General features: G+C 37.7%; 1 protein-coding gene and 2 pseudogenes across 10 annotated transcripts in view; 2 read left to right on the top strand and 1 right to left on the bottom strand.

Annotated features, from left to right (window-relative positions):
- The window catches only part of SLC9B1 (solute carrier family 9 member B1), a 66,600-nt gene extending 66,134 nt beyond the window's left edge, over positions 1 to 466 (top strand). For all 10 annotated transcript variants that reach the window (XM_073892045.1, XM_073892050.1, XM_073892051.1 and 7 more), the window contains one exon: positions 124 to 466. In XM_073892045.1, coding sequence (XP_073748146.1) covers positions 124 to 336 — 213 coding nt within the window. In that variant the 3' untranslated portion in view covers positions 337 to 466. The remainder of the gene's footprint in view (positions 1 to 123) is intronic.
- Positions 467 to 3,162: 2,696 nt separating this feature from the next.
- Positions 3,163 to 11,539, bottom strand: LOC112825486 (polyadenylate-binding protein 1 pseudogene; annotated as a pseudogene).
- A 2,509-nt stretch (positions 11,540 to 14,048) lies between these two features.
- On the top strand, positions 14,049 to 15,008 carry LOC112825453 (melanoregulin pseudogene; annotated as a pseudogene).
- The last annotated feature ends 7,214 nt before the right edge of the window (positions 15,009 to 22,222 follow it).

Raw genomic sequence — 22,222 nt, 5'->3', positions numbered from 1 at the left:
TTGTCTCTTTTCTGATGGCTTACTACTAGGTTTTGTTTGTTTTAACAGGGCCATTACCTTTTATCATGTATTAACTATTTAATATTTTTCTTTATGTCTCATCTTTTTACCCCCTATATGCAGGCTGTATTAGGTCCTCTGGCTCTAGAAACAGCAAGAAGCAGTGCACCCCACTTGGAACCATATTCAAAGGATGTGATGACAGTAGCATTTTTAGCCATCTTGATTACAGCTCCAAATGGAGCTCTAATTATTGGCGTACTGGGACCCAAAGTACTTACACACCATGAGCCAAACAAAATCGATGTAGAATTGACAAAATTAGAACTTCATTAAAAAGTTTATTTGCCATCACCTGCCTGCTTCTTTTAATAAATTATCTTACATGAGAGAAAAATTAAAACATACAAATACGTGGAGATTGTACATAGAACCAAGGACTTAATAAATATGTGATTTCATTACAGAGCTTTCCTATGATTTTTTATTCCAAGGTTAATTTGATAAAATAGTATTTATGTATTTTAAGAACAAAGTAAATCTGTAAGTACTCTAGGAAAGTTTAAAGTAATCCATCGGGCTGAATCTGCTGTCATATTACAAACTCGGTATAATAAAAAATTAAATGAGCCCAATGACAGAAAGGTAAGATAGTCTAAGCCTCCAGACAGGAGAAGTAGGACCCACCATTAGGTTAGTAATTTGGTTAAAAAGATCACTATGAAGGACAAAAATGCCAGGAATAAGTGGGTCAACAAAATGGATTTCAAATTCTGTTTTCAGCGACTATCTAAATGAATGGTATGTTAAATAAAAGAACCAAAATTAGACTTATTTACTTCTGCAGTACCCTTAAAATGACAAGTTTAATAGCTTTTAAATGAAACATTATGTGTAGTATTTATTTGTAGATATAAAATTAAATCACAAATGGAAATGAACCATGATTTTTCAATGAGTATAAAATAAAGAATTAAAGTCAGCCTACAGAAATGAAAGATTAATAGACTTGTCCATGTGAGCTTTTCTTTTCCTCAGTAATACGGAATCTCCTTTCAATTCTGGCTGATGAAATCTGCTATGCTTATATAGAACCAATCACAAGCAAAATGCAGTTTCCGTTTATGTCAAGATTATTTTAGGAGCGCCTGGGTGGCTCAGTCCTTAAGCGTCTGCCTTGGGCTCAGGTCATGATCCCAGGGTCCTGGGATCCAGCCCCGCATCGGGCTCCCTGCTTGGCGTGAAGCCTGCTTCTCCCTCTCCCACTCCCCCTGCTTGTGTTCCCTCTCGCTGTGTCTCTCTTTGTCAAATAAATAAATAAAATCTTTTTTTAAAAAAAAAGATTATTTTAAAGTTGGAAGGGTCACATAAAACCTTCTCAAATAGCCTTAGTGAATGGCTTCTTAGAAACCATTCAGACTTCTTTGGCAAAAGCCAAATGCAGGAACTAAACATTACTTGGTTTCTGTCTTCCCTCTTCTATGTAAGTAAAATACTAAAATAGCACAGAATGTGAACTTTACCCATAAATTTGCAAAGCGAAACAACTATAAGGCAACCAAAACTATATATATACATACATATATATATACATATATATATATGTATATATATATTCCTGTTAAGACTGGGACCTTCCACAAAATATAACAGTAAATCTGTCAAAAGTTCACACACACCTGGATAACTCTGGAGGAGATAAAATAGCTGCTGTTCTAGTAGCATTTTCTTCTACATTTTTACAACTCAGCATAGATCTTATGCCTCATTTCAACTATTTTAATTCTAGTACTAAAATTCTAAAAATTTAAAGTTCTAAACTGCTCCAGTGTTTTGACTAATGTTATATCATGAGGGCAAATCATTTTTACGAATAAGTAAATGAAAATATTTTTACATTCACAAGATAGTATTTTACATTTACAAGACAATTAGATTTTAAAATAGAAAGTTGATCTTAATAAAAGATAAAGGTACAATAAATCATTTTCAGAATGAGGAACTATGTTTTTTTAATTAAGGGGAAATTGTCATTTTTTGTGATTTATAGATTGTTTCTTAAGTATTAAATTTAATATATGTTCATTAGATCAAAACACTCTACTTTTTAAAAGTAGTGTTGCAGGCATTCAAATAATTTGAATTTTAAATTTTCTACATAAAAACTTTTATAAAAATTACCTTCATTAGGAGCACATGCACCCCAACGTTCATAGCAGCAATGTCCACAATAGTCAAACGGTGGAAGGAGCCAAGTTGCCCTTCAACAAATGAATGGATAAAGAAGATGTGGTCCATATATACAATGGAATATTACTCAGTCATCAGAAAGGATGAATACCCACCATTTGCACTGACATGGATGGAACTGGAGGGGATTATGCTAAGTGAAGTAAGTCAAGCAGAGAAAGACAATTATCATATGGTTTCACTCATATGTGGAACATAATAGTGTGGAGGACCACAGGGGAAGGGAGGGAAAACTGAATGGGAAGAAATCAGAGAGGGAGACAAACCATGAGAGACTCTAGACTCCGGGAAACAAACTGGGGGTTACAGAAGGGAAGAAGGTCAGGGGATGGGGTAACCAGGTGATGGGTATTAAAGAGGGCACTTGCCATGATAAGCACTGGGTGTTCTATGCAACTAATGAATCGTTGAATACTACATCAAGAACTAATGATGTACTATATGCTGGCTAATTGAACATAAAAAAAATTACCTTCATTAATGTCATTTTAAAATTACAACCAGTTAACCATGTGTACAGTATTCAAGTGTTCATAGTATTTAAACAAGTAAATACAAGAACACTGTTCCTTATAAATTTATCAAGTATGTCTTTGTTTACTCATTAATATTTTTTCACTATTTAAGGAATTTTTATTAAAGCAAGAATTTTATAATCCAAATTACGTTTCCTTGCTCAGTATTCAATTGTTATTTAAAACAAATGACATTCTGAGCTATTCCACAGTAAAGAATTATAAAATTAAAAGAATGCTTTAAATTTTTGTACTTTGCTGAAAACTGTTTTTCCCAGGATCTATAAAACATTAGTTTTTATAGGCTTGCCTCTTTTCTGATGGCCTTGTGTGTGTGTGTGTGTGTGTGTGTGTGTGTGTGTGTGTGTGTAAATTAGGAAGTAATCTAGACCTAGCATTTGCTCAGTACACAAGGTTCAAAGTTTCTTTTCCTCTTTTGCATCTATTTTATATTTAGCAATTTTCCCCCATAATATGTAAGCTTTTTGGTGTTTAGATACTTTTCTCTGGTGAAGCATGTGTTTCTATTCATAGTCCCTGATCAATTTTAAGCAGTTGGAACTCCAAGGACATTGTTAATTGCTTCCTGGGAAGCCTTTTTAGCTTGGTGGGCTTGTAGTACACCAATGCTTCAGCAACCTTAGATCAGAGAGACTCTGGAGATTCAAGCCTATGGAGAGGTTCTGGATTATCAGTGTCCAACAACACATTGGTGATTTTTTACCAGCAACAGTAGGGTGCATGGCTTGACTAAAAGGAAGCATTCACCCAAATTTGTTTTTGTACTTGAGGAGGAGCAGATGCCAAGATGGAAGTAGTTACAGGCTCCTGACCTTGTACATTAACAGCAGGCTGCTGCATGGTAACCTGTGGCTTCATATTAAGACGTTGTTGAGGATTGCAAACTCCTACAGCATATTTATACTGTGGAAGAACACTGATGGCAGGAATAGCTACCACAGCAGCTGCTGCAGTGGTGGACCCACTGTGTTGTGTTAGCAACACACTGTTGACATGACTCGTGAAACCTATAAAGAAGCTGGACTCACTATTCAATGGTAGTCTAGGAGCAGCTGGGCAGACAGCACCAGGCATAGTTGGAATGGATGAGGTCTGGGACCCTGAACAGTCCAGCAAGGACTTGGTCTTAGTTGAGCAATTTGGTGAGAAGGATAGTATGCAGCGTGGTTCTGAGTCTACAGGATAGCTGCCGGGAAGTAACCTGAAGGACTTGTATCCAGGTATTGTAGTCGTTTCCAGCTGGTGATTACGTTGAATACTAGCTGTTATATCATCACCAGAGCCAGAAGTCCCCTGTATTCTGTCAACTTATGATTTTTTAAAATATGCAGTGTGTTTCAGCCCAGCACAATTGATTTTTTGATTCTCAAATTGTCCCAAATATGGTCCTTGGGTATCCTTCACAATTGATTCTGTACTCTTTGGACATGATGCCATAGTGTTTGAATGCTTTCTTCCTTTCAGGCATAACAAGCTGTCCCAGATTCATATGCATTTTCCCTACTCCAGACCTGGAATCAGCTAGTCTCCAAAAGACTGGTATCTTTCCATGAAAATAGGTATGTTAAAACCAAAATCTGAAGGTTAGGAATGCTCACTATGGCTGGAGAATCACTGCATCTAGATCTTGTCAGTAAACATTGCTAAAAAATACAAGTCTTAGAAATCATAAAATACATGTTTTAAAATAAAAAAGTATTTTTATTATTACTGGTGATTTTAGAATATAATTCATAGTACAGATTATATGTAGTCAAAATCCCTTCAGTGCTGATTAATGAGGGGGAAAAGTAAATATTATATAAAACCATGTAATTATAGGACATAAATTCTATAAGATAACTAAATATTTTTAAAAAGTTTCCTAAGTTATCATAGTTTTTAATCACTTAAAAATAAAACTATGGGGCTCCTGGGTGGCTGTCGTTAAGCGTCTGCCTTCGGCTCAGGTCATGATCCCAGAGTCCTGGGATCGAGCCAGCTAGTCTCCAAAAAACTGGTATCTTTCCATGAAAACAGGTATGTTAAAACCAAAATCTGAAGGTTAGGAATGCTCACTATGGCTGGAGAATCACTGCATCTAGATCTTGTCAGTAAACATTGCTAAAAAATACAAGTCTTAGAAATCATAAAATACATGTTTTAAAATAAAAAAGTGTTTTTATTATTACTGGTGATTTTAGAATATAATTCATAGTACAGATTATATGTAGTCAAAATCCCTTCAGTGCTGATTAATGAGGGGGAAAAGTAAATATTATATAAAACCATGTAATTATAGGACATAAATTCTATAAGATAACTAAATATTTTTAAAAAGTTTCCTAAGTTATCATAGTTTTTAATCACTTAAAAATAAAACTATGGGGGGGCGCCTGGGTGGCTCAGTTGGTTAAGCGACTGCCTTCGGCTCAGGTCGTGATCCTGGAGTCCCGGGATCGAGTCCCGCATCGGGCTCCCTGCTCAGCAGGGAGTCTGCTTCTCCCTCTGACCCTCCCCCCTCTCATGTGCTCTCTCTGTCTCTCTCTCTCATTCTCACTCTTTCAAAATAAATAAATAAATCTTTAAAAAAAAATAAATAAAAATAAAACTATGGGGCTCCTGGGTGGCTGTCGTTAAGCGTCTGCCTTCGGCTCAAGTCATGATCCCAGAGTCCTGGGATCGAGCCCCACATCGGGCTCTTTGCTCAGCGGACAGCCTGCTTCTCCATTTCCCACTCCCCCTGCTTGTGTTCCCTCTCTCGCTGTGTCTCTCTCTGTTAAATAAATAAAATCTTTAAAAAACATAAAAATAAAAATAAAACTATGAAAAACATGAGATCGAGTTGCTATTTCTAATTCAAATGTAACATCATAGGCTTTTACCTTTATCTTTTTTCTCTTACACTGAATATCTTGGTTCCTAATATTATTAATGTGGTATTAGCTTTATTTTATAATATTCAAAAATTTCAAAATAGCAATACCAATATTATTACTTATAATTACTGAATTAAGTTTAAGATATTTTGCAGTTCTTTTTGTCCTTAGACTATATCTCACCAAAGATGTCCACTAAAAGTACTAAATTCTAAAGCCCCTTGAAATTATATATATATAATTACATATAGTTATACTATATAATATATATACTTTGATGTACAGACTTATTTATTTCTATTTGCTTTCAGTTCTAAGAATTGCTTTTAAACAAGATATATGCATAATTTTGGATATGTAAAACATTTATATAGTTTAAAAGTTTTATATATTTTCAAACTTTGGGATTTTTCTAATCTGATAAATGAGAGAGAGCATTGCAGTGAAATTTTAAATTTCTTTGACTATGAGTGAGTGGGCATCTTTTTCATTGGTTTAAAGGTCATTTGCCTTTCTTCTTCTGTAAACTATCTGTACATGTCCTTTGTGATTTTTGGTATTTCTCTTTTCTGTTTTAAAAAGCTGTAAAGAATAGAAGAGAATAGTCAATTGTCTGTGATGTAAATTACAAATATTTTCTTCAGTTTTTCTTTTGTCTTTTGATTTTGCTAGTTGTGCTTCTTTTGTTAAGCAAAAGAGTTTTCTGTTCATAGAGTTGAATATATGAATCTTTTCCTTTATGCTACTAGATATTGATTCATGGTTAGAAAGGAGTTCACTCTTTTTTCCCTTAGAGCTTGTATAATTTCATTTCTCACTGTTATTTCTCTAATGCATTTAGAATTTCTTCTGTTATGTGATATGAGGTATGGATTCAATGTTATCTTTTGCCAAATGATTATCCAGTTATCTGATCCTGGATCAGTTTGGTAGAGATGCCAAAACAAAGTACCACAAACTGGGTGGTTTAAAACAACAGAAATTTATTTTCTTGTAGTTCTGGAAACTAGGAAGTCCAAAATCAAGGTGTCAGCAGAGGCATGGCCCCTCTGAAGGCTCCATGGGAAGATAGATACTTCCTTGCCTCTTCCAAGCATTCTCTGGCTTGTAGATGTATCACTCCAGTCTCTGCCTCTGTCTTTACATGCCTTTCTCCTGGTGTGTCTCTGCATCATCCTCCCTTTGTGCATATCTGTTTCTGTGTCCAAATTTCCCTTTCTTAGGTTGTTAGTCATACTGGATTAGGGGCTCAGCCTACTCTGGTATAGCTTCACCCTATTTTAACTAATTACATCAGCAATGACACTATTTCCAAATAATTCTGACTTACTGAGGATTAGGACTTCAACATATCTTTTGCGGGAACACAATTCAACCCATAATAAGTAGTATTTATTAAAATAACTATCCTTTTCCCTCTGTGATTCAAGATGTCTTCTGTATTGCATATTAAATTTCCATATATACTTGAGTCTATTTCTGAAGTTTTATTTTATTCCACTGATTTATCTATTCACCTACTAATACCAGAGTATTTTTCTTAAATGTTTATTTGAAAGAGAGAGAGAGAGTGGGAGGAGGAGCTGAGGGTGAGGGAGAGAATCTCAAGCAGACTCCCCATGAGCGTGAAGCTCAACAATTTGGGGCTCAATCCCTCTACCCTGAGATCATGACCTGAGCTGAAATCAAGAGTTGGATGCCTAACTGACTGAGCCATCCATGTGTTCCAGAATATTTTAGTTTTAGTAGCTTTATATGTTATCTTTTAATATCTGGTAGAGCTCAATGCTCCTTTTCCCCAGGACTTTCCTTGTTTATTTATTTTAAGATGAACTGTTTAAATACAGAACATAATTCTTGCATATTACTCTGCCTGCATCTTGAGAACAGTATAGCAACGTGTGGTAAAGTATCCAATCCAACATTCACTGCACAAGGAGAGACACAGAAGGAGAGTGTGGATCAGGGAACATCAATGCTTTTCATAAAAGAATTGAATAGACTGTGTTTAAGTGACTTTCATTTGTTTAAGGGAAGGAATGACTGCTGTATTTAATATCCTTACTACTACATTAATTTATATTGTACATTATACTCCCATGGTGACAGTATTCTTAATGTCCTATTATTTTTAATAAAAACAATTATTTTTGTTGTGCTTGTTCATAGGAGTTATTGTCTGTTGGAATGTACACATAAGAATTACTTCATGGTGGGGCACCTGGATGGGTCAGTCGGCTAAGCGTCTGCCTTCAGCTCAGATCATGATCCCAGGTTCCTGGGATCGAGTCCCACATTGGGCTCCCTGCTCTCCCTCTCCCTCTCCCCCTCCCCCCTGCTTGTGCACTCAGTCTCTCTCTCTCTCTCTCCCTCTCTCTCAAATAAATAAATAAATAAAATCTTTAAAAAAAAGAATTACTTCATGGTGCAGGAATCTCTAGGTTTTAGATAACCATTTGTATCATTGTATTAAAGAATAATCTTCTATTAGTAAGCTAGTTACAGGTTTAAAGCATTGTTCCCCCATGCTGTTTGTTTGTATGTTGAGCAGAGGCCTTTAGAATTACAGAATACAGGAGCAGGAAGACACTTGGTGATCATTTAATCTAACCTGCCTCATCTACATGAGAAAACTGAAACCCAGATATATTATTACTGGCCAGTGTCTCATCTGGGCCTCAAATCCATCTCTCTCAGCTAGCTCTCTGAATATCAAGGGCCACGCTGATCATATCATCATTATTTCCTCTGCTCTTACCAACAGTCTTCCAATAGTTCCATTCTATATCAGTTCATCTCAAGTTTTTTTTATTTTCTGGGGTGCCTGGGTGGTTCAGTCGGTTAGGCATCTGCCTTCAGCTCAGGTCATGATCCCAAAGTCCTGGGATGGAGCCCCACGCCAGGCTCCCTGCTCAGCGGGGAGTCTGCTTCTCCCTCTCCCTCGGCTCCTCCCCCCTAACTTGTGCTCTCTCTCTCATTTGCTCTCTCTCAAATAAATAAATAAAATCTTTTTTTTTTATAAAATCTTTTTTTTAAAGATTTTATTTATTTATTTGAGAGAGAGAATGAGAGACAGAGAGCATGAGAGGGAGGAGGGTGAGAAGGAGAAGCAGACTCTCTGCTGAGCAGGGAGCCCGATGTGGGACTCGATCCCGGGACTCCAGGATCATGACCTGAGCCGATGGCAGTTGCTCAACCAACTGAGCCACCCAGGCGCCCAAATAAAATCTTTTTTTAAAAAGTTTTCTTTTTTCTTTCACTGACAACATATTACTTAAAATATTATTGGCAATAGTTCATATCAATTCCAATGAAGTAGTATTGGATGTGTACTGCCCCCAGAGAGGTAGTGTAATTTGGGCTACATAGTTCCTTTTGCCTGAAGGCAATTCTTAAGGAGGGTCTTGGTTGTGATCCCTCAACAGACAACACTCAAAGCAGTCAGGGGAATGAGTGCCTTGGTCCTGAAAGAAGGACCTTGGCTACACATCACCACCCCTTGTGCCATTTGGATCTTTGGATCTATTGTTCCATATAATTTCACTCCCATCTAGGAAAATCTCCTCCAGGATTCTTTTCTTTTGCTGGGGAAATTTATGAAAGGAACATTAACGGAATGAACTATAGCCCATTACCTCTGCAGCTGGTCTTGCACCCTCAATTGATTATCTCCCTCCTCTACTATCCACATACTATCTGTTCTACATTTCTCTTATCCTCAGCTCGCACTTCTGCTGGTCTCTGTCACTTATCTGGCAGGGTGACCCAGATCATCATCCCTGAGTGGTCTTAGCCCAGGTCATCATTCCTCCTCTACTGAACAGAGAATGTCATGCTCAGCCATGGTACTGCACTTGTCTACTTCAATTGTGCCATCAAAACTGAACAAAAGATTACCTAAAGATCCCCCAGTTGATCACTTGGAATGTGCCAACCATATTCATCTCTCCTTCCATTTTGTAACAGGATTGAGAGAGATAAGAAGCAAAAATTTCCCAAGCGGGTCATTGTGAATGATGGTAAATGTTCCACTCTTTCTTCTACCCTTGATCCTCTGTCTGCTGGAGACATGGGACCATATAATGGTCATTGATCTAGAGTGTATGCTAGTACACCATACTTGTAGCTTCAGAGGGCTTCTAAAGCTTTTTCTATCACTCCATCAGTTTGGCAGGTTCTGGCTGTAATGATTTTATGATTTTTGCTGGATCACTGATTCACATTGTCATGTGTCCACTGCTGCAACTACTGTGCTGTAAAATGTTTTCCTTGGTCCAATGCAATGATGACCAGGATTCCATGTTTGGGGTCAAACATTCTGTTAGCCCTTGGATAGTGGTACTGTTTGAGGCCATATGAGCAGGAAAGCAAGCCCATATTCAGAATAAGTCTCAGTTCCAGTCAAGATAATTGCTCTCTTTCCTAAATGGGAGGGATTCAATATACTCAACTTGCCACTATGTGACTAAATGGTCTCCTTGAAGGATGGTGCCATATTGAGACCTCAGGGTTGTTCTCTGTTACTGGCAGGTTGGACATTCAGCAGCAGCAGTAGCTACTTGTCAGAAGGAACTTCTGCTGTTTGGGCTTCTTTATAGCTTCCATCCCTGCCACATTTATGCACAATTGTGCTAGTACTTAGGTGGCCAATGGAAGAAGCTGGCTGACATCAATTGACTGAATCATTTTGTTGCCTTGGTTGTTGGTAGATAGCCTCTGTAAGAGTTAATATGTGATACAAAGATCTTCATATCTTATCTATTTCCATAGTTTCATCCATATGCCTCTTTCCCAGATTCCTTTGTCTTCAATTTTCCAAGTTTTTTCCTTCCAACCCCTGACCTATCAACCAAGCCATTTGGCTATGAATATATGAGTACATTCTTACTCTGGGCCACCTCTCTATACATGCAAAATGAATAACAAGGTACACAGTCCAAAGTTCTGACTACTGGGAGGATGTTATTTTCTGATACCTTTCCAGAGCTGAAGTAGGCAGCCATACAATTTTGGCCTGCATCCACATCTTGAGGTGAACTTTCAATAAACCAAGTTTAACAAACTTTTTCTTCCCTAAGCAATATGGGAATACCTACACAACCATAGTTGCAAGCTGAGGGAGAGAAACTAGTGAAATAGTTTTTGATGATGTGAGAACCTGGGCCACCTGCTCATACTGTTTACTTGTGCCCTGTAGTACTTCTCTTGACTGATCCTTGATGTGCTACTTTCATCGTATGATGGTTTCCTATGGGGCCAAGTTGTCCTTAGGAACTCGGTAGTCTAACAAAACCAAGCTCATTATGAGAAGTTCTAGTCACATGGTCACTCAATACCCATTGCCAGGTAAATCCAGTATTATTAAGATGTATAATTATACTATACAATATGATATACAATTATCAGCAGCTGGCATGTCCTTGCTAGAGAACCCCATAGGACTATGTTGTGATTCCTCCTATTGCAGTTTGCCATACACTCCACATGGTGTCTTTCCCACTGCATGTGTATCTTTAATGTCTGGATTGAGTCTGCTGGATTGTATGGCCCAAGTGGTAGGGCTGCTTGTACTGTGGCTTGGACCTGCTGCAGAGCCCTTTCCTACTCTAAGTTCCTGTCAAAGCTGGCAGCCTTCTGTGTCCCTCAGCAAATGTGTAAGAGCAGTACTCCTAAGTTTGGACTATGCTACTGCCAGAACCCAGAGACCTATGAGACACTGTGCTTCCTTCTTCGTGGTGGGACTACAAGATGCAATAGTTTGTCCTTTATTTTAAACCTACCGCAGACCACTGGACCCTTAAAATTTCTATTGATGTGGTAGGTCCCTTCATCTTCAAAGGGGTTTCTCTTACTCTCAGGGTTGCGTGTGTCCCAGATGTCCAACATACTTGCCATTTCTTATTCACCCAGTCTGATTTAACTGATCCATATAATGAACAAATGCAATATTCTACAGAATGTACAGACAGTCCAGGTCTCTTTGGACTGTATTATGACAAGAGCGTAGAAAAGCTAACATAGAATTTGGACAAGACTGTAAATGTATGTTGTTGTCCTTCTCATGAATGTGAATTGCTTCTGGTAAATGTCCCTTAAAGTACTGCTTCAGGTATATTGCACACCTATTGGTCTATAATCTTTTCCTCTTCATCCAATTTTAAATGTTCTAATTTTAGTATAATTACTTCTTAGTTCCATAAATTATTTGGGATTTTGTTTTTAATTTCTAAAATTTATGTATCTCTTTTGGATCACCTATTTATTTATTTATTTATTTATTTTTAAATTTATGAGAGAGAGAGGAGGAGCAGAGGGAGAGGGAGAAGCAGGCTCCCCATTGAGCAATAAGCCCGATGCAGGACTCGATCCCAGGACCCTGGGATCATGACCTGAGCCAAAGGCAGATGCTTAATCAATGGAGCCACAAAGGCACCCCTGGAAAACCGTTTTGTTATTGATTTCTAATACTAGTGCTTAGTTGTCTATACATGAATTTTAAAATGTGATAACTTGACCATAGAGTTGAGGGTCCATATCTGGGCTCTCTGTTCTGTTCCATTGGTCTATATGTCTGTTTTTGTGCCAGGACCATGCTGTCTTGGTAATCACTGCTTTGTACTATAGCTTGAAATCAGGCACCGTGATGCCCCCAGCTTTGTTTTTCTTTTTCAACATTCCCTGGCGATTCAGGGTCTTTTCTGATTCCATACAAATTTTAGGATTGTTTGTTCCAGCACTTTGAAAAATGTCATTGGAATTTTGATCGGGATGACATTGAAGGTATAGATTGCTCTGGGTAGCATAGACATTTTAACAATGTTTATTCTTCCGATCTATGAGCATGGAATGTTTTTCCATCTTTTTGCATCTTCTACAATTTCTTTCATGAGTGTTCCGTAGTTCCTAGAGTGTAGATCCTGTACCTCTTTGGTTAGGTTTATTCCGAGGTATCTTATGGTTTTTGGTGCTATTGTAAATGGAATTGTTTCTCTAATTTCTCTTTCTACAGGTGCACTGTGTTTAAGAAAGCAGCTGATTTCTGTGCATTGATTTTGTATCCTGCCACATTACTGAATTGCTGTATGAGTTCTAGTAATTTGGGGGTGGAGTCTTTTGGGTTTTCCACATAAAGTATCATGTCAACTGCGAAAAGAGAGAGTTTGACTTCTTCTTTGCCAATTTGAATACCTTTTATTTCTTTTTGTTGTCTGATTGCCATTGCTAGGACTTCTAGTACTATGTTGAACAAGAGTGGTGAGAGTGGGCATCCTTGATATGTTCCTGATCTTAAGCGAAAGGCTCTCAGCTTTTCCCCATTGAGGATGATAGTTGCTGTGGGTTTTTCATAGATGGATTTTATGAACTTGAATGTTCTCTCTATCCCTAAACTCTGAAGAGTTTTAATCAGGAAAGGATGCTGTACTTTGTAAAATGCTTTTTCTGCATCAATTGAGAGAACCATATTGTTCTTCTCTCTCTTATTAATGTGTTCTATCACATTGATTGATTTGTGAATGTTGAACCACCCTTGCATCCCTTGACTCTATGGTCAAATAATCTTTGATAAAAGCAGGAAAAAAATGCAATGCAAAAAAGACAGTCTCTTCAATAAATCGTGCTGGGAAAATTGGACAACCACGTGCAGAAGGATGAAATTCGACCATTCTCTAACACCATACACAAAGATAAACTCAAAATGGATGAAAGACCTCAATGTGAGACAGGAATCCATTAAAATCCTAGAGGAGAACATAGGCAATAACCTCTTTGACATAGGCCACAGCAACTTCTTTCAAGATACATCTCCAAAAGCTAATGAAACAAAAGCAAAAATGAACTTTTGGGACTTCTTCAAGATAAAAAAGCTTCTGCACAGCAAAGGAAATAGTCAACAAAACAAGGAGGCAACCCACAGAATGGGAGAAGATATTTGCAAATGACACTACAGATAAAGGGCTGGTATCCAAAATCTATAAAGAACTTCTCAAACTCAACACCCAAAAAACAAATAATCAAGTCCAAAAATGGACAGAATACATGAACAGACACTTTCAAAAGAAGACATACAAATGGCCAACAGACACATGAAAAAATGTTCATCATCACTAGCCATCAGGGAAATTCAAATTAAAACCACATTGAGATACCACCTTACCCCAGTTAGAATGACAAAAATGGACAGGGCAAGAAACAACAAATGTTGGAGATGTTGTGGAGAAAGGGGAACCCTCTTACACTGTTGGTGGGAATGCAAGTTGGTACAGCCACTTTGGAAAACAGTGTGGAGTTTCCTCAAAAAATTAAAAATAGAGCTACCCTATGACCCAGCAATTGCACTACTGGGTATTGACCCCAAAGACACAGATGTAGTAAAAAGGGCCATATGCACCCCAATGTTCATGGCAGCAATGTCCGCAATAGCCAAACTGTGGAAAGAGCCAAGATGCCCTTCAACAGATGAATGGATAAAGAAGATGTGGTCCATGTGCACGGACGGGCCCACAATGCCCGGGCCGCAACTGGCCCCTCCCAGCTGGCAGTCTGTCTCCCCGTGTGCGGGTGCCGCGGGGCACCTCGCTCCCCATGGGGCCACGGGACTGGCTGAGGACCGTGTGCTGCTGCTACCCCTGCCGGTGCCTGGAGGAGCCCGCCGCGCCTGAGAAGGAGCCCCTGGTCAGTGATAGCAATCCGTATTCTTCGTTTGGAGCAACTCTGGCAAGAGATGATGAAAAGAATTTGTGGAGCATGCCCCACGATGCGTCCCACACAGAGGCAGATGACGACAGAATCCTGTACAATTTGATAGTCGTTCGAAATCAGCAGGCCAAATATTCAGAGGAGTGGCAAAAACTCATCCACGATATCTACACCCTGCGGCAGATTCAGAGGGGAGTGAGAAATAGATGGAAACGCTTTTTAGAGAATTTAGTGTACGTCGTGGATTGAATTAGATGAGCGTGACTGGCCAGTTAGGAGCTGCTGTTTAATCAGAGGCAGATTGGAAGAAATACTGTTTGTAAGAGAGACAGTGAAACTCGGTGTAGACTCTTGGAAGGACTGAAAGATTTTCAAAAGGAAGCCAACTCTTTGTTGTCAGGGATGAAACTCAGCACCATCAGTGATTCTAAAAACACAAGGAAAGCGGGGGAGATATTGTTAAAACGGGCTGAAGAAACCAGTATTTTTCCAAACAAGCTGGGAGCTCTCGAAGAGATACCTCTTTGTCGTGGATCGTCTCATTGCTCTTGATGCAGCAGAAGAGTTCTTTAAAATTGTCAGTCGAACTTACTCCGAGAAGCCTGGAGTCTCAAGCCTGGCAGATGGCCAGAAAGAACTGCACTACCTTCCATTTCCAAGTCTGTAAAGGAGAGTCGAGGAGCCAGAATTGGGATTCCCCTCGACTAGTACTCAACAGCCAACTCAAGTTGGTAAAATGCATATAGAAGACAGTAAGCAAGTGGTGGGGTAGCTAAGTGAAAAATGATTCTAAATCCTATAAAAAAACTAAGGGTTTGGAATATTTGGTCTTCAAGAGGATGTTACTGTAAGGAGTATTCAGGTTGTGTTGAGATACACTGGTGATCTTGTATCAGGGAGTGGCCGGTGGGATCTTTCCTCCTGGCTGATTAGATTTCAAGAACCCACCATCCCCACTTTGGTTTTGGTTGTACAATAAGCCTACTGGGAGAATGGGATGTTCTAGGTAAGAAAACAGTAAGATTGATAGAGCTATCATTGAGCCCAAATATGGATTACCGAATTTTAAATAATCGTTATATAATAATAGGCTAATGCCAAAATGATACCAGGCATTATATGATCTTTCTTTGATTTGGAAGATCCTACAGAACCTTGCAGGTGTCAGAGGCATCATCTTGAGTATAAGTCATGATTATTCAGAGGTACCGATGTAGCAGATAATAGAAATATCTAACAGTGCTGCCCAGAAGGGACTTCCAAATAGATCGATCCCAGGCAGAACTCCCTATAGCGCCATGTCAAAAAGCTCCATCTTCAGTGGTGGGACTTGCATTTTAAATTCTCAACATTATCAATACCTGGTTACCTCATTTTGACATCTCATCCATTTCTAGACCACATGCCCTTGCTATGTTATAGCATCTATCAACTGAAATGTTTGACCTCCACTTCCTTCTCTTCTCTTTAATCTGCTTCTGGCTTAGTGGCTGAGAGTCGCACCTGCCCAGCGACCCGCAGTGCAGACTTGCAGCTCTGTGTGTTCGGGCAGTGTTGCTAGGAAGGTCATTGCTGGACTCTTTTCCCATTTGGAAGAGGATTTTCAAGATGGAGCAATGCTGCCAATATGGCTTGCTTCTCTCTCCACAGATTGAGAAGCCCAGCCTCGGAAGTTACTTGCCACTTGAGCAAGGAGCTTGCCAGGAAATAAATAATGGTTCACATTATTGAATAGACTTTCAGAACCTGTCATGTATGGGTAGATTGTTGAGAACACTGGCAATATCTTTACTCCTACAGACTTTGCTCTTCTGACTTCAGGTAAAAGGTAACTTGTCTTTAGTTTGTTCAGGGGATTGTGACTTGAAAACTTGCTGACCAGCTCTTTTGATAGTGTACACAATGTTTGAAATATTTCTTAGAGGAGATACATGTTCCCCATTTCTTAATGCATTGCAGACGAATTTAACTGACATGTTTCAGGAAGATTCTTTCTAGTATAGTAAGCTAAAAGTTCTATTTTTTATATTTAATGCTTAACCTCTCTCTCATGTTGTTTAAAATTAGACTGCAGACAATTTCGCTCACTTCTGTAGGCTCTTGCGAGCTAAACGTACAAATAGTGAAACAAATAAAAACATAACAAAAACAATAAATCTTTAAAAAAAGATGTGGTTCATATATACAATGGAATATTACTCAGCCATCAGAAAGGATGCATACCCAATTTTTACATCAACATGGATGGGACTGGAGGAGATTATGCTAAGTGAAATAAGTCAAGCAGAGAAAGTCAATTATCATATGGTTTCACTTATTTGTGGAACATAAGAAATAGCATGGAGGACATTAGGAGAGGGAAGGGAAAAATGAAGCGGGGGAAATCGGAGGGGTAGACGAACCATGAGAGACTATGGACTCTGAGAAACAAACTGAGGTTTTAGAGGGGAGGGGGTGGGAGGATGGGTTAACCTGGTGATGGGTATTAAGGAGGGCACGTCCTGCATGGAGCACTGGGTATTATATGAAAACAGTGAATCGTGGAACACTCCATCAAAAACTAATGATATATTGTATGGTGATTAACATAACATAATATAGGGGCGCCTGGGTGGCTCAGATGGTTAAGCGTCTGCCTTCGGCTCATGATGTCCAGGTCCTGGGATGGAGCCCCACATCAGGCTCCCTGCTCAGCAGGGAGTCTGCTTCTCCCTCTTCCTCTGCCTCTCCCCACTGCTCCTGCTCTCTCTCTCGCTCTGTATCTGTCTCAAATGAATAAATTGAAAAAAATTCTTTAAAAATAAAAAGAAAACATAATAAAATAAAATTTAAAAAAATAAAGTGTGATAACTTTAGGCCTAATATCTGGTCAATTTTTGTAAATATTTCAAGTTTACTTGAAAAGAATAGGGATAATCTAATTGTTGATTATAGTTCTGTATCATCTATATAGCCTTACTAAGTTTAAGTCCATTTAGTCAATTACTAAAAATGATGTGTTAAAATCTGTGTATTTGTGCATTTATCAATTACTCTGTATAATTCCATTAATTTTGGCCTTATTTATTTTGAAGATATATTATTAGGGATCTACAATTTTAGAATTGGTGTATCTTCCTCGTGAATTTTTCCTTTTATTATTATCTAGTGGAAGGGGGTGAGTTTGAGCATTTCAAGGCTGATCACAGGGGGGAAATATGGCCATGAGGTGGCAGTAGCACACACAAGCTTTATTTGGGTGGTACTTTGAAGGTTTGCGTACCGGGGAAGGGCCCCAACACCATCAGACCATCCAGAGGCTTAAGACTAGGAGGCTGTCCTTCAGAAGGGGAGGAGGGCAAGGGACCTCCTGGAGGAGAAAGGCATCAGAAAGAGGGCTTATGTGTCTAGGTGGTTTTGTATGATGTCACTCAGCAGCATGGCGGGGAGTCTCTGGGTCAGAATTCTAAAGAGCTGCAGCAGGTGAGGGTCTTTATAACCCAAGACTTATTTTATCTGTGGCAAGCCGATTTTAAGCACAGTTTCATAGGGTATATAAAGCAGCCAAGCTATAAATAGCTAAAACTCTGATTAAGCTATGTTTAAAACAAATGGCTGTGTAAAATTTTGATATGGTGCCAGTGGGCTTTTGAGCTAATAAACAACCCCAGGGGCCAATATACAGAGGCCTCGTTTGCCTCATTCACAGGGTAACATGTAGTGATTCTCTTTATCACTTTTTTTTTTGCTCTCTGTTGTTTATTATATTTTACTCGTTTTGGGGGTTTATTTTTATTGGCATGATTTCAGTAAACTCAGTTTATTGTAGTCTGCTATCTTACCACTTATTTATTATTAAAACTGCTGTAATAGGAATTTTACTTCATTCTTTGTCCCACTTAACTAAAACTGCTCTGGGTAAGGTCATCAATGACCTTCATGTTATCAATGCCAGTTAATGGTTTACATTTTCTTACAGTGTATACACATGTTTAATTTATGTAATTCAAAATAGGATATCATACATGGAATTTAGTACTTTTTTCTTTTTGCTTACTCTCTCCTCTTTCTCCCACTCAAATTCCCATCTTTACCTCACCCACCCGCTCCAGACAAATAATGTCATCCTCATTAGATTTCATCCCTATTTTTCTCCACACTCATAAAATCATATACAAACATATATGCATATACACAAGACCCAAACATACATACAAGTGTGTATATATACACCCAGAAAGTTACTATCATAGAAAGGGGTTTGGGGATTAAACATGCCATACTTCATTTTTCTTTTTTCACTACTGCATAGAAATGCTGAGTTGATTAATATAGTTCTAATTTGGACTTTCCACAAAGATCAATGTTGAAATAAAAAACATATATAGGGGCGCCTGGGTGGCTCAGTCAGTTAAGCGTCTGCCTTCAGCTCAGATCGTAATCCCAGGGTCCTGGGATGGAGCCTGCTCCTCCTTCTTCCTCTGCCTGCCAGTCTCCCTGCTTGCACTCTCAATCTCTCTCTCTGACAAATAAATCTTAAAAAAAAAAATTATATATATATCTCCATATATACTGATTTAATTTCTGTAAATTTCTGTGACATATATTTTTTTCTCAAGTGTCACCAAGTTATTTGTCAAAAAATCTGTAACAATCCATATTTCTCATCAGCAGTATGTAAGGGTACTTGCTCCCCTACTCCAAAATCCTCACCAACAATAGGTATTGTTCTCTTGATATGTGACCATCTAATGGGGTATAAAATGACAATCCTCTAATGCTTTATTTGCATTTCCTTGATTAGTGAGCTTGAGCGTAATTTTATACATTTTGGTCATTTGGATTTACTTTTCTATGGTTATGTCTTTATGTACCCACATTTTTGTGTTGTGTTTTCCTGTAAGTGCTCATTTTATAGTATATATTATCACTACATCTTATGTTATACATGTTAGTATAGTACAGATGTTAACTCTTTGTAACCCACATTGCAATTTTCTCCATATTTATATTAATATTTGACTCTACCGTTTATCACAAAAATTGTTAATTTTTGCTACAAAGGTTTTCCCCGTATTAGTCTATTTTCTCTCCCTTTCCCCCAGCTCCCACTCTCTACTTTTAAAATGATTTTAAACATCATTTTATATGTCACATCAAAGCCTTTAGTGTAAATTGGGAATCCAATTTTGTTTTCTTTGAATTGAAACACGTCATATATTAAATGTTCATATATATCTGGAGTCTCAATTCTTTTCTATCAATCGTGTTTATTCTTATTTAATGCAATTGCTTTTCTTTATTAACTGACTTGAGGGGCGCCTGCATGGCTCAGCTGTTAAGCGTCTGCCTTCGGCTCAGGTCATGATCCCAGGGTCCTGGGATCGAGCCCCATATTGGGCTCCCTGCTCAGTGGGAAGCCTGCTTCTCCCTCTCCCACTTCCCCTGCTTGTGTTCCCTCTCTCACTCTCTCTGTCAAATAAATAAAAACAAAAACAAAAACAAAAACAAAACTAACTTGATTCTGATGGGTTTATAGTATATGCTGATACCTGGTGAGTAAAGTTCTTCTCAACAGTCTTTTTTTTTGGTAGAATTTTCTAACTATTCTTCTATATGAAAGTTAATTTAATCCAATTTTTAAATAATCTTGGGATTCTAATGTGAATTTAATTAAATTTATATATTTTTATTTTTTATCTTTTTTTAAGTAGGCTCCATGCATAGTGTGGAGCCCAACGTGGAACCTGAACTCATGACCCTGAGATCAAGACCCGAGCTGAGATCAAGAGTTGTACACTTAACTGACCCACCCAGGTGCCCATATATTATTTTAAAAGATTTATGTTTTTACACTAGCAAGCTTTTTTTCATGTGTTTAAATGTCATTCAATTTCTTTTAATAACATTTTCATAGGTTCCCCCCTCCATGGTCTTTTACCTTTCTTGGTAAGTTTATTTTACCTTTATTAATTTTTTTCGCTCTTGTGAATTAAATATTTTTCCCATTAGCATTTCAAGGTGCTTATTGCTACTAAATTTTGTAGATTCATCTTGTTTCCAAATACCTTACAAAATCTCTCTTTAATTCTGTTTTTCCTAGTCTCTGTGGTTTCCTAGGTATAGAATTACATCAACAGTTTTCTATTTTCCTTTATTTATACTGATTATTTCACTTTTTAATCTTGTCACATTCACTGGATCATCTGAGAAAATTTTTAATGTCATATAATGACAGTAAGCATTCATTCTTGCTAGTTCCTGATTTTAAATGGAAGAATTTGATTTTAAATACTTGTAGGCTTTTCATAAATAACCTTCATTGTGTTTAAATAGTTTCCTTCAACTTCTATTTTACTGAAGAATCCTGATTAGGTATGGCTATTGAATCTTAGCAATAGTTCTTTCAGCATCTATCGATATGATGTTTTCTTAATTCATTTATAGAATTGTGTTAATAGATTTACTGATCAAAATACTCAATTCCTGGAGTACAATTCTCTTTGCCATGGTATATTAAGCTTTTTTTTTAATTGTTGCATTTTTTAGAATTTTCATTGATATGTATAAGTGAGATTGCTCTGAGTTTGTGTGTGTTTATCAGCTTTTCATATTCATGTTATATAACGGTATCAAATGAGTTGGTTAGTTTTTCCTATATAAAAAATTGGGGATAATTTAAATAACATTGGAATTATTTTTCTTGCAATCTTAGTACTTTTTAAGACTTATTTTAGAGAGAGAGAGAGAGTATGCGTGCATGGGGGGGAGGGGTAGAGGGAGATGGAGAAAGAATCACAAGCAGACTCTGCACCGAGCACCGAACCCCTGAAATCAGGACCTGAGCAGAAACCAAGAGTAGGACACTTAACAGACGGTGCCACTCTGGCACCCCAAGTACTTTTTAAATTATGGATTTAAAAACTCACTTTTATGTTCTCATTTGATAACCAATCAACATTTTAAATTTCATCTTGGGTCACTTTCTGTCATTTATGTTTTTCTAGGAAATTATCCATTTCCTCTAGGTTTTCCAATGTGTTACTTATAGTTGTATGCAGCATTTTAAAATGAACATCATTCTATCATCTTATTTCACTTATTGGCAGCATTCAACATAGTTGAAGACTGTACTTCTAAGTTGTGAGTTTCTTAAATTTGTTGAATGGGTGTTATGGATTCCTATCTTCATTGTGATAAGGCAGAGGAATATATGATGGATACTAATGGAAAATTACAGGAAATTTGAAAATTTAGTGAATTATTTCTTGACATTTTTTATTTTCTCACTAGTACAGGGTTCACCTCTGTAATTATGCAATTTACTACCGTTCTCCCCTTTTCTACATATTGGAAAATTTCAGCCTTATAAGAGAGATCAGGAATTTGTTAACACTGTGGCTGATCTATCTGACAACAGTAAATATTGAATTTGACAATAGAGAATAGAGTCACAGATATACTCTTTTTATAAGCAAAGAATCAAATATTTAAACCAAAGGACAATTAGTGGGTGATGTCATCTCTGAGTAAAAACGTAAGTATGCCTCTTGCATACAGATTTCCAATGTCCTTCAAGACCATAACTAATAAAATGGCATAATACTGTCGCTAATAGTATGGACTACTTCTTATGTTAAAATAATGCTTGCTATAACATGATTCCACTAAACTGGATTTCTGCAAGAGATAGAAGTATTCACTATCTGAACATGATAAAATAAAGTGAGCTTCCAGGAAAATACTATCGTGACAAACTAAAATATAGCTTCAGATGATGCACAGCCAAAACAAAACAAAACTAAACAGCTACAGAAGTCCTCTGCAGTCCAACCTCTGGTGCAAAGGGACTCCATGGCCAGCAAGACAGGCGGTCACAAAACCGCGGCTGAGTGCTTTTCA

The sequence above is a fragment of the Callorhinus ursinus genome, unplaced genomic scaffold, assembly GCF_003265705.2.
Source record: "Callorhinus ursinus isolate GAN/ISIS: 27379988/994484 unplaced genomic scaffold, GSC_fseal_2.0 scaffold4, whole genome shotgun sequence".
NCBI lineage: Eukaryota > Metazoa > Chordata > Mammalia > Carnivora > Otariidae > Callorhinus > Callorhinus ursinus.
This window is presented reverse-complemented; position numbering and strand designations above follow the sequence as displayed.